Source organism: Neoarius graeffei, chromosome 8, assembly GCF_027579695.1.
Source record: "Neoarius graeffei isolate fNeoGra1 chromosome 8, fNeoGra1.pri, whole genome shotgun sequence".
Lineage (NCBI taxonomy): Eukaryota > Metazoa > Chordata > Actinopteri > Siluriformes > Ariidae > Neoarius > Neoarius graeffei.
The window spans coordinates 36,694,337-36,707,954 of NC_083576.1; the positions used below are offsets into that span (position 1 = coordinate 36,694,337).

The window sequence follows — 13,618 nt, forward strand, 5'->3', positions numbered from 1 at the left end:
GATTCTAGTTGCTCAACTGTCTTGGGTCTTTTTTGTCATATCTTCCATTTTATGATGTGCCAAATGTTTTCTATGGGTGAAAGAGCTGGACTGCAGGCTGGCCAGTTCCGTACCCGAACCCTTCTTCTACGCAGCCATGATGCTGTAATTGATGCAGTATGTGGTTTGGAATTGTCATGTTGGAAAATGCAAGGTCTTCCCTGAAAGAGACGTTGTCTGGATGGGAGCATATGTTGCTCTAGAACCTGGATATACCTTTCAGCATTGATAGTGTCTTTCCAGATGTGTAAGCTGCCCATGCCACACGCACTAATGCAACATGCAACCCCATACCATCAGAGATGCAGGCTTCTGAACTGAGCGCTGATAACAACTTGGGTCGTCCTTCTCCTCTTTAGTCCAAATGACACGACGTCCCTGATTTCCATAAAGAACTTCAAATTTTGATTCGTCTGACCACAGAACAGTTTTCCACTTTGCCACAGTCCATTTTAAATGAGCCTCGGCCCAGAGAAGACGTAGCGCTTCTGGATCATGCTGAGATACGGCTTCTTCTTTGAACTATAGAGTTTTAGCTGGCAATGGCGGATGGCACAGTGAATTGTGTTCACAGATAATGTTCTCTTGAAATATTCCTGAGCCCATTTTGTGATTTCCAATACAGAAGCATGCCTGTATGTGATGCAATGCTGTCTAAGGGCCCGAAGATCACGGGCACCCAGTATGGTTTTCCGGCCTTGACCCTCATGCAATCTTTTGATGATATTATGCACTGTAGATGATATGTTCAAACTCTTTGCAATTTTACACTGTCAAACTCCTTTCTGATATTGCTCCACTATTTGTCGGCGCAGAATTGGGGGGGGGGCACGGTGGTGTAGGGGTTAGCGCTGTTGCCTCACAGCAAGAAGGTCCGGATTCGAGCCCCGTGGACGGCGAGGGCCTTTCTGTGCGGAGTTTGCATGTTCTCCCCGTGTCCGCATGGGTTTCCTCCGGGTGCTCCGGTTTCCCCCACAGTCCAAAGACATGCAGGTTAGGTTAACTGGTGACTCTAAATTGACCGTAGGTGTGAATGTGAGTGTGAATGGTTGTCTGTGTCTATGTGTCAGCCCTGTGATGACCTGGCGACTTGACCAGGGTGTACCTCGCCTTTCGCCCATAGTCAGCTGGGATAGGCTCCAGCTTGCCTGTGACCCTGTAGGACAGGATAAAGCGGCTAGAGATAATGAGATGAGATGAGAATTGGGGGGATTGGTGATCCTCTTCCCATCTTTACTTCTGAGAGCTGCTGCCACTCCAAGATGCTCTTTTTATACCTAGTCATGTTAATGACCTATTGCCAATTGACCTAATGAGTTGCAATTTGGTCCTCCAGCTGTTCCTTTTTTGTATGTTTAACTTTTCCAGCCTCTTATTGCCCCGTCCCAACTTTTTTGAGATGTGTTGCTGTCATGAAATTTCAAATGAGCCAATATTTGGCATGAAATTTCAAAATGTCTCACTTTCAACATTTGATATGTTGTCTATGTTCTATTGTGAATACAATATCAGTTTTTGAGATTTGTAAATTATTGCATTCCGTTTTTTTTTTTTTACAATTTGTACTTTGTCCCAACTTTTTTGGAATCGGGGTTGTAAATTGATTAAAAGTTGTGGTTCTTTAACAAAGGAAAGTATATTATCATTGATATACAGGTATTTACTGTTATTACTTATGTAGCGTTGTTATAGCAACTATATACAGACATCCCCTCACCAAGCTCCCTGTATTTCTCTCTTGAAGTTAATGAAAGAAAAACAACAAAATAAATGAATAAAATAAAATCCAAAGCACGCCATATTACAGAGGAACCAGAAACCACAAACTTATTATGAAGAAATTGCTTGTGGATGTAATATTTTTCGTTAATAATTTCAAAATTATGATCATAGACCGGGCGGCACGGTGGTGTAGTGGTTTGCGCTGTCGCCTCACAGCAAGAAGGTCCGGGTTCGAGCCCCGTGGCCGGCGAGGGCCTTTCTGTGCGGAGTTTGCATGTTCTCCCTGTGTCCATGTGGGTTTCCTCCGGGTGCTCCGGTTTCCCCCACAGTCCAAAGACATGCAGGTTAGGTTAACTGGTGACTCTAAATTGACCGTAGGTGTGAATGTGAGTGTGAATGGTTGTCTGTGTCTATGTGTCAGCCCTGTGATGACCTGGCGACTTGTCCAGGGTGTACCCCGCCTTTCGCCCGTAGTCAGCTGGGATAGGCTCCAGCTTGCCTGCGACCCTGTAGAAGGATAAAGCGGCTAGAGATAATGAGATGAGATGAGATTACATATCTGTTAGTGGCAAAAGTATGTGAACCTCTAGGATTCGCAGTTAATTTGAAGGTGAAATTAGACTCAGGTGTTTTCAATCAATGGGATGACAATCAGGTGTGAGTGGGCGCCCTGTTTTATTTAAAGAACAGGGATCTATCAAGGTTTGATCTTCACAATGCATGTTTGTGGAAGTGTATCATGGCACGAACAAAGGAGATTTCTGAGGACCTCAGAAAAAGCGTTGTTGATGCTCATCAGGCTGGAAAAGGTTACAAAACCATCTCTAAAGAGTTTGGACTCCACCAATCCACAGTCAGACAGATTGTGTACAAATGGAGGAAATTCAAGACCATTGTTACCCTCCTCAGGAGTTGTCGACCAACAAAGATCACTCCAAGAGCAAGGCATGTAATAGTCAGCGAGGTCACAAAGGACCCCAGGGTAACTTCTAAGCAACTGAAGGCCTCTCTCACATTGGCTAATGTTAATGCTCATGAGTCCACCATCAGGAGAACACTGAACAACAATGGTGTGCATGGCAGGGTTGCAAGGACAAAGCCACTGCTCTCCAAAAAGAACATTGCTGCTCGTCTGGAGTTTGCTAAAGGTCATGTGGACAAGCCAGAAGGCTACTGAAAAAATGTTTTGTGGATGGATGAGACCAAAATAGAACTTTTTGGTTTAAATAAGAAGCGTTATGTTTGGAGAAAGGAAAACACTGCATTCCAGCATAAGAACCTTACCCCATCTGTGAAACATGGTGGTGGTAGTATCATGGTTTAGGCCTGTTTTGCTGTATCTGGGCCAGGACGGCTTGCCATCATTGATGGAACAATGAATTCTGAATTATACCAGTGAATTCTAAAGGAAAATGTCCATGAACTGAATCTCAAGAGAAGGTGGGTCATGCAGCAAGACAACGACCCTAAGCACACAAGTCATTCTACCAAAGAATGTTTAAAGAAGAATAAAGTTAATGTTTTGGAATGGCCAAGTCAAAGCCCTGACCTTAATCCAATCGAAATGTTGTGGAAGGACCTGAAGCGAGCAGTTCATGTGAGGAAACCCACCGACATCCCAGAGTTGAAGCTGTTCTGTACGGAGGAATGGGCTAAAATTCCTCCAAGCCGGTGTGCAGGACTGATCAACAGTTACCGCAAGCATTTAATTGCAGTTATTGCTGCACAAGAGGGTCACACCAGATACTGAAAGCAAAGGTTCACATACTTTTGCCACTCACAGATATGTAATATTGGATCATTTTCCTCCATAAATAAATGACCAAGTATAATATTTTTTGTCTCATTTGTTTAACTGGGTTCTCTTTATCTACTTTTAGGACTTGTGTGAAAATCTGATGATGTTTTAAGTCATATTTATGCAGAAATACAGAAAATTCTAAAGGGTTCACAAACTTTCAAGCACCACTGTATATCCTTTTTTTTTTACAAAAATAAAAAAAATATAATGGTAAAATGAGAAGAACTTGCACATGCTTATCTCTGCTAAGAATAATTTTGTTCCTATAATTCCCCCTCTCTCTCAAATTTGCATCAACTTTTCTTTTTTCAACATATTTGTAGGTCTCCTATACCAAATGATACATTTCAGGAGTTGAAGTCAATCTCTGAATCATCTGACATTTTTCAGATTTTTTAAAAATAGCAGACAGTTAGGTGTTGATTTTAACTAGCCCTTCAGCTCTGTAAGATGCGAGCCCACAAATGCTTTTCAGTGGTGCATATAGAACATGGGTAATCAGTACACTATATATGGGCAATTCCATGTAAATGTCAACCTCACCATGCAAAAATAAAGCAACATGTAATACATCAAAACCACTCCGGGAGATATCGCCTAGGCCTGTATTTTACAGATGTGAATAAGTTGAACCAATTTGTCACAAGAATTGTTCCCTTTGCCTTAATATGTCAGTCTTTCTTTCTTATAATGTAAAACCCAAGCTAAAATCAACTTTGATCATGTACAATTCTATATTATTGCCACAAGCCACAGAAATGTATGCTAAAATCCACAAAACAGCAAAACAATAGCCATCCTAAATATTATTTAAGAACTTTGATAGTTTTAGCTGATATTTAGAGAGTTTTTCAAAGGGTTATGGTGGTTAAATTGCTGATTTTCTAAACATATGCCATGTCTATTTCAGACGCGTCACATCCATAACGGAATTTCGTCACATCCATAACGCTGACTTTTCCTTCCGAAACTCTGCATGAAATACAAAATACTTTAAACAAAGATTTTTTAATATTCACCTTGGACCCCTCTATCAAATGGATATCTCCATTTCGACATTAGGTTTACAATTTCACAGAGTTTGATAAAAATGTACAGTCACCCAAGAAAAGTGATACTTTTTCTGTCACATCCATAACGCATCTTTTATTGGCATTTTCTGGCATGCCCTAGATGTACTATGGGAATTGTTCTTGTTCTATCACTTCTCCAGTATGGTACAGCCTTAAAATATGCAACACCTGTTTAAATACTGGGAGACAATAAAACATGCACTGGGTCATTTGTTGCCATTTTGAGTTCAAGTGTCACGTCCATAATGCTGGAATTGCTCCTATCTTTTTTTGTGAATTATATATATATAGCTGATTTATTCTGAAAATGGTGAGTCGCAGGTTCTATGGGCTGTGTCAAAATTATTTTTGTGCAGGCCAAATGAAATGTGACCACCAATGGTTAAACTGGCTTTTGTAAGGAGGGGGAGCCCTTCTTCACTCACAGTGGTCAATATCTCTCAAGACATTTTATTTATCGCACCATTGGTTTAATACATATTTTATCAACTTATGGCCTACTTATTTATATCTCACATCAATGCACATATTGGTAACTTATTAAGCCTACGTTTCACCATCAATCTACACTGTAATTTGTAAAACTTATTCACAATATACACCACCAATTCACATATTAGCAATAGTTATTTACATCTCATCAATCTACACTATTATTTGCATTACTTGTTTACATCTCACACCATCAATTCACATATTAACAATAGTTATGTGCATCTCACTCTACCTATCCATGGGAATAGCCAGACAGACATCCCAACCTGGCTGCAGAAACTCATTTCACATCTGCAAAAATAGCCTACTACACGGGACTGATGCTCACACACACTCTCTCCCTCGCTCCCCCCGTCTCACCGTCACTCACTCGCACTGCCTCTGCCACTTGTTCTGACGGCTTGAGACGGGGGGAGCGAGAGAGAGTGTGATCAGTCCCGTGTAGTATTTTTGCAGACGTATACCTTAACAGACGACCTCTCTCTCTCATCATCAAATCATTTCGTCTTTAAAACGATAGCTTCTTTAGCGCGAATGAAAAAAAAAAAACGACTTAAGGGAAATTTTATATCACTCGCGGGCGTGCGAGGGCCACTATCTACGGGAGACTCCCAGAGCGTCCGGGAGACTAGGGATGTCTGAATCATTTAATTTTGTTATAACAAATAACAAAAATGTTATTTTGTTTGGCCGACCAAAGCAACATTGGATTGGGAGTCAAGCGCGCTAGCCAATGGAAAAGTCCAGGCTGCCAGTTCTCACTATCACGAGGGAGGTTTGCTAACGTTCCATGCGCAAAGATAGGTTAGCTGGCATCCATTAAATTGGCTAACTCAATTTTCTGATATTTACCTAAAACAGGGATGAAAGTCTTCCGGATTTACCCGGAAATCCGGATATTTGACAAAACTCTTGAAAATCTCCGGTTTTCCAAATGGAGAAATTTATTTTTCGGATTTTTCACATTCCTAGACGCGGCGTAATACTTCGCATTGTCTTTGCATGGGCACGGTCCTTAAATAGCCCAAACATAGTTCATTGATTAAAGATAGGTGTTCTTTGTTAACGATGTGCATGCCGGAGCTTGTTAAGGCCAATTTATGCTGACAACCCAGTCCTCGCAGATGGCGTCGCAGATGGCGTCTGCGAAGCCCCCCCCTTCGCAGACGCTCTGCGCGCACCTCCCAAAAATTGTGACCACCGCAGACAGCGTCGCAGACAAGAGGGCTTTGATTGGTCCACTCTACATCCGCTGTACACGCACTTCCGCTTCCCTACTTTCCCGGTTTGGTTTGTTTTCACGACTGCCATTTTTAAAAACACGAGCGAAGATGGAGCAGCACGAAGAGTGGTTGATCGAGGAAGTGAGGAAGTACGTACATCTATACGACTCCAGTTCTAGTCATTATAAGTAACTGGAGGATAAACACTCCACTAACCACACCCACCAACTACTCCTAGCAATTTCGCGACTTTGCGCCCCCTTGCGTTGTGGCGGTGAATAACATCGCGCACGCCTATTACTCCCCGCTCAATGATAAATTACAACTGTCTGCGAAAAGCTATCTGCAAAAACCTTGTCGCAAGAGCATGCAGAGGCCTTTAGGTGGCACGCAGGTGCATGTGCTAAGGCGCGCAGGACTGATACCGTTCTGCGCAAGTGCAACAAAATCGCACTAGAAAGCGGGTTCAAGCTGCCAGTGTAGCTGCAGTCTTTTTAGTTGCAAATTACAAGTATTTCCTCGTGTTAATAATTCACCATGTCAAAACAAGCAAAACTTTCCTCCTTCTTTCAATGTGAAGAGAGGTATGCAATTTATTATATATTTTTTCCATCAAAGTTGCATTTTGTGGTTTCGAAGCTAAGTTTTAGTGCCGTTTCTAGAACACATCATCAAGAAAATGTGGAAGAAACAGCAATAATGGAAGAGCCGGTTTCTAAGCTACCTAAAACTAGCAATGGTAATTATTTTTTGTTACATAATGTACTCAGGCTGCCAGTCAGTGTGTGACCCCCCTGAAAAATCCTAGCTATGCCCCTGATTTACATGGGAAATTTGGTATTCATTGGTGTGTTTAAATTTACAGACAATACGAACAATTGGCTTCAACTCGCATAAATATGAATTGGAAATGTTTAGTTCACTTTAACTTATGCAAACGCACAACTCTACTAAAAGATTGATAAACGAGGCTCAATGTCCCCAACATTGAAACCTGAAAGCTTTAGAAACTCTAACAGACCTTTACTTTTTAACAGTACTGTTTTGGGATTTTGCTGAGTTTACCTTCAACTGTCTGATTTTTTTTTCAAAGTAATGAACTGTGTAGCCAGGAAAATCACGGCGTTTTCTAAATGCACTCCTGAAAATTACTCATTAACTAGGGGAATTAAATTTGATATTTTTGACATGTTAATCATTAATGTACATGAAAGAAAAAGGCTTAAAAGTTATAACTTGTTTTAGTGAAAATAAGTACTAAAATGCACTAGAATGCAGGGTTTTGCATGTTATGTTAATAAAATATTTTCGGGAGACATTGCCTCCCCATCTTAGTTTGACTTTCAAAAGTTCAGGGTTTTTTTCTTTGCTCCACTTTCATCTCTACTAAAAGCTAAAAACACAGAAAACAGCTACAGTACAACTTAGTAAATAAAGATAAAATATGACAGAACTACAGACAAAAAGATCTGAACTTCAGCAAATGGAGGCGTGAATTTTTCGACTAACATCCTATGTCTGTCAGTGTTAGCTAACGTTACTTACGTCATCTGCTGCACTAGTATATATTGCCTGAGAAAGTTTCTCAACTAAAGACAAAATAAACAAAAGAACCATGACTTACCTCTGTCTACTTTGCTAAGGCATCGTGTTTAGCAGATAGTTACAACTTCGTACGACATAAATCCTCAAAATATAAAGTATGACGGACTGATAGAAAACAGTGGCGCCAATTTCTCAAGCTGAAGTCCATTAACGTTAACATTAAACGTATGATGATGCTGTGTGATGTCATGCATTCTCGCAGCGCATGTGCATTCAATGATAATTCCAATGAAAATCGTTTTTTTTAATTGATGGGTGTAATTCACTTTAGCTTTTTTTTTGTCGTCTAAATCATTATTGACGAACTCTCATATTGATGGTGTTTTTAGAATAGATGAAACTGAATAAAAGTATTATATTATAAACACTGAAGCAAAGGGAGCTCAGCTCCTGCTGGCTGTACTGCTGAGGCGAGGAGGCGGAGCTGAGCTCCGGAGGGCTCCGGCCCAATTTAATCTCTGGGGTGTAAGGGAAATTGACAGTTCATTCAGTGGTTCCCTTAGAAAAAAATACAATCTTTTGTTCCAAGTCTGCACATATTTACATGTATAATTCTGTGAATTCCACTTTTTTATATTCACTTTTTCATATTGTGTATATCATGCTCACCCAGTACCCTTGGTGAAAACAGAGACAGTATATTTTCCAGTGTATTTTCCAGAATCTCGCACCAGAAAGCCACCATCTTTATTCTGTATGTAAAATAATGTTATAAATCCTTTAGTAAATTGTAAAATAATAGTGTAATTGTACAATAAGTGTTTTATTTCACCCCTCTCAATCACCAAGAGAAGTGCTTAACACCTGGATATGCTGGCATGCACATGCTAAGACCTTCTACAAAGTCCTGAAATGACGGTGATGGTAGTCGTAGCAGCAGGGGGCATGGTCAAGCATCAGTGGTGGATGGAGAGGATGTGGTTTGAACCAGCAGGTAATGTGCTACTGTATGTGATTACTGCAAGGTTACTTGTACAATGTGTTTTGTGTGTCTTTCAGTGACTCAGTGAGCCAGAGAGATAGAAATCTGGAGGCAGAGGAATACCCACACCACATGCACCTGCCCATAGCATTTTTTAACTTGACCAAGGTGAAAGCCACAAAATACTGAGTTGAATTTTTGTTGGTGAAGTTGAAGAATGGCCACTGAAAACTGTAGGCAGGCCAATAAAGGGAACCAGAAGCTCTGAGGAAGATTCACCTGTCTCCTCTCTGAATCCTACTTTATTGACATGCACACGCATCAGTGTTCTACAGTGCTCCTGACACCCAGGAGGAGGTACTGATGCAACCATAGAAACCTCCCCACTCAGCAAATTAATTAAATCTCTCACCAGCCTCCCCCAGACCCAGTATCAAGCACTCCTGGATCTGCACTACAAACAGTAGTACCAATTTGAGGCCATTATGTAGGAGTAGGTCAATGACCAAGAGGTGCTTCAAAGGTTGCTGCAACCCATGACTCCTCCAGCTGTCACCCCTCCACTCACAGCAGCACTGGCCATCATGTACCCCATGGAAAATTTGGAGGCCTTTGTGGAGCTTTATGCACTTGCAGCCACTGCCTGGGAATGGCCAGAGAATGAGTGGCCTCTGTGCCTCCTTCCTCTGATGTCAGGAGAGGCCCAGCTTGCCAGCCTAAATGCACCATTGCGCCCACTCTAACTGACTGTGGTCCCTTTCAGAAACATTGGCATGGGCCTCATAGGTCATTAGAACAGACTTTTTTTTTGCTTGCTTTATATTAGTTTTAATTGACTATGTAATGCAATACCTGGAAGCCATGTATACTACCTACTAGCCATATCGAACTCCAAATTACTTGCAAAGTGGCAAGAGCCCTTTGAAGTTACAAGATTAGGTGAATGGATAGAGGTTATGCATTTCAGATATACCACCTTAATCTCCTGAAACCATGGAGGCAAGCAGTTCCTGTGTGTCTGGCGATGCTGATTCCCAAGAGGGAGGAGCTGGGACTCAAGGTAAATCTAAAAGGTGTGACCCAATTCACACTACTCCCTTGTGGAGACCACCACTCAGTGCCCCAGAAAGCACAGGTTGCCATGTTACAAGGGGAATTTGTTGATGTGCTTTTCCCCTACCTGGTCATACAAACCTCATAAAACAACACATCATGACTCCTCCATGTGTGGTTGTATGCAGTTGTCCCCTACCATTTACCTCTGTTTACCTGAACACAAAATTTGTGGCTCAGGATGAACTCAGTGTTCAATATGGGAGTAGCTGAGGAGTCCCACATGTTAGGAACAGCCCTGTGGTCTTGGTTCTGAAGGCCAACAGGTCAGTGTGCTTTTGTGTTGATTTTAAAAAGTCAATGCTGTACCTAAATTTGATGCATACCCAATGTCACTCATTGATGAACTGCTCAGTTGGTTTGGTGTGACTCACTTTTTATTCAACACTTAATTTAATCAAGGGATACTGGCAGTTTCACTAGAATCCAATATCCTGATTTAAAAAAAGGCCTTTACCACTCCATTTGGGTTACACCAATTTGTCACACTTCTGTTTGATTTGTTTGGCACCCCAGCAATGTTTCAGTGTCTCACAGATAGAATATTCTATCCATACAGTGCATATGCTGCTGCATATTTAGATGACATAATCATTTATAATAATGATTGGCAATAGCACTTATGACATCTGAGAGCTGTCCTGAGGTCCTTGACATGGGCAGGACTCACAGCAAAACCAAAGAAGTGTACAGTTCTGTAAAGGTCACCCTAGACATATTTTATGTCTGTGTAAACATATGCATTTATGTACTTTTGTTTTGATAAATGCTGCTTCTGGGTCATTGCTTTGACTATTGTCTTGCACATGGTCTTTTGGTCATGGACTTTTATTATGGACCAGTATAAAGAAGGGAGCCATAACATTAGCTGCAAGACCAGCTGTTTGCCCACCCACTTCCATGCCATACCTTCCCATTTCCAGTGGAAGAAATTCAGTATAGGACAGGTCTGGCTATATGGAGGTCTCTACACTGTGTCCTACCAGAAAATTGATGCAAGAATTACTCTCCTCTTGCTGCATTATTGGTGCTTTGCAATCTCCTTGGATTATCACAAGTGAAATACCTTTTTTTTGTTTTTGTCCTAAACAGTGCTAAGTCATGAGTGGAGGTGCCTTTTCTGTTTGCAGGCACCATCAGTGTTTCATCACAGTCTGAACAGCCATTTATAGTGGAACAACCCTACCTATTGCCTCATTATGCATAGTAACTTCTTTCCCTTTGGGTAAGAAAGGGCAAACTTACAATTAGGTGGGTAGAAGCATGCTACCTGGACATCCACTTGGGTCATAGGTAGTGGCTGATTACATCTCATGCCAAGTGGAGTTGGCTGCAGGCCATACAGCTGCCCAGCCTAAGTTGGGCGGTAGGGGTACATGGCATTGGCAGCATGATTGAGCATCAGCGGCAAGACAGAAAGAAGACAGATTGAACCAACAGGTAACATTTGATCATTCACACCAGTATGTACTTGGTTTGTCTTGCAGTGACTTGGTGAGCCAAAAAGACATAAAGCTTGAGACAGAGCAGTGCACATGGCATATGCATCTGCACATAGATTGTTTTAACTTGAACTTGACTGAAGCAGAAACTGCAAAGTAATGAATGGAATTTTTGTTGGTGATTTTTGTTGAAGTTGATGAATGTCTGCTGAAAATCATGAGTGGGTCAGTAAAAGGAGATGGGAACTCCAAGGAAAATTTGCCTGTCTTCTCTCTGAATCCTCCTTTATTGACATGCACACAAACACCAGGGTTCTATAGTTCTATTTGCTACAAATACATATGGTATCATAATTTCAGCTCCTTTTCTCTACTCGCCAATGCTATCCTGGGACCAAATGTAGAGTATGAGTTATCCTGTGCAGCTTATTACTGCCATCAGAGCTACAGTTTTTGTTTTCCAAATCTGTTACAGACTCTGATTTTTCTCTTGTTTTCTTCTGCCTCTTTTCCACTGAGATGAGTGTATCCATTCCTCTCTGTCAGAGTACTGGCTTTGAATTATTCCTTCACTTGTTAGTTTACACTCTATGGTGTCCAGGATAGCTAGGTTGCTGTTGCTAGCAGATCACACTTCCACAAACTATCTTGGTTATCAGTGCTAACAAGGCTGGAATGTATGCTTTCCTTCCTTGCCCTACTGCTAACTGGATATCAATTGAGAGCCACTTAATCACCCACAATGGTGCATAAGTTTGGAGTGGTATTCCCCTCCCTTTTCCCCCTCACACAAGTGGGGCTAATGTCAGTAAGGCTATGTTTACATTACGTCGAATCAGCGGATCATCAGATTAACGTTCTTAAAATGATTCGCGTTTACACTAAAACCGTTAGCCGTGCACACAGCAACGCCAATACGCGGATACGCTAATCACATGACTTTAGACGGCGCGTAACATGATCCCAGTGCATTTAGGGCATGCGCAAGGCTCACCACTTGCATGTAGAAGGATGGCAAGCCGCGCAAGGCTCACCACTTGCAAGTAGAAGGATGGCAAGCCTAATACACGGATGCGCTCGGCTCCGCAGGCATCCTGCGCTCCAAATCACTCCGCCCTGAACAGCGAGTGCCCTCTGGAGGGTGCACACTCCGGCCCTGCGCAGCTCACACAGCGCGCGAGTGAAGTGAACAAGCCACGATTCGGGACTGAGCCGCTGTGTGTGTGTGATCCCAGCGCATATCACTTACTACTTGTAAGTGGAAGGATGGCAAGCCTAAAGACAATCGTAACTACACAATGGGCAGTATTTGCATCAGTATTTGTAGTATTTTCATACTTTTATACTCTTTAATGAAAGGTGATACAAGGCGGAAGTCTGCGCCGTTTTTCAGCAGTCGTGTCACATGACCAACGCCAGCGAATCAGGAAGGTGGATGTCACAGTGACGTTGTCCAATGAGACGCCAGCTAGAGCTCAGCACAGCGTATTCGCGTATTCTGAATGCTTACACAGCACCGGACCAGACACGATCTGGATTGAATACGTGGATGCTGGCGGATTCCCGTTTCCTGGCGTTTCCAGGGGGTTTAATGTAAACGGACAGTGCATCCGCGAAGAAAACGAGACAGATACGGTCTAATGTAAACGTAGCCTAAGAGGGACCATATATTTTGTCCCACCATTGCCCTAAGCAGCTCTCTCTGAGCATGCAAAAATGTTGATTTCAGCATGGCTCAGCTAAAATTAATGATTTTGGAGCAGAAGCCATACATAATGACTCACGGGCCTATATATATAAAATATATGCGAGAGAGAGAGAGAGAGAGAGAGAGAGAGAGTTAGGTCCATAAATATTTGGACAGAGGTAACATTTTTCTAATTTTGGTTCTGTATATTACCACAATGAATTGTGAACAAAACAATTCAGATGCAGTTGAAGTTCAGACTTTCAGCTTTAATTCAGTGGGTTGAACAAAATGATTGCATAAAAATGTGAGGAACTAAAGCATTTTTTAAACACAATCCCTTCATTTCAGGGGCTCAAAAGTAATTGGGCAAATTAAATAATTGTAAATAAAATGTTCATTTCTAATACTTGGTTGAAAACCCTTTGTTGGCAATGACTGCCTGAAGTCTTGAACTCATGGACATCACCAGACGCTGTGTTTCCTCCTTTTTAAT

At 41.8% G+C, this 13,618-nt stretch overlaps 1 protein-coding gene across 6 annotated transcripts in view; it reads right to left on the reverse strand.

Moving 5' to 3' along the window:
- btk (Bruton agammaglobulinemia tyrosine kinase) overlaps positions 1-13,618 on the reverse strand; it is a 210,830-nt gene that overhangs the window by 50,480 nt on the left and 146,732 nt on the right. For all 6 annotated transcript variants that reach the window (XM_060927617.1, XM_060927615.1, XM_060927613.1 and 3 more), the window contains one exon: positions 8,568-8,650. In XM_060927617.1, coding sequence (XP_060783600.1) covers positions 8,568-8,650 — 83 coding nt within the window. The remainder of the gene's footprint in view (positions 1-8,567; positions 8,651-13,618) is intronic.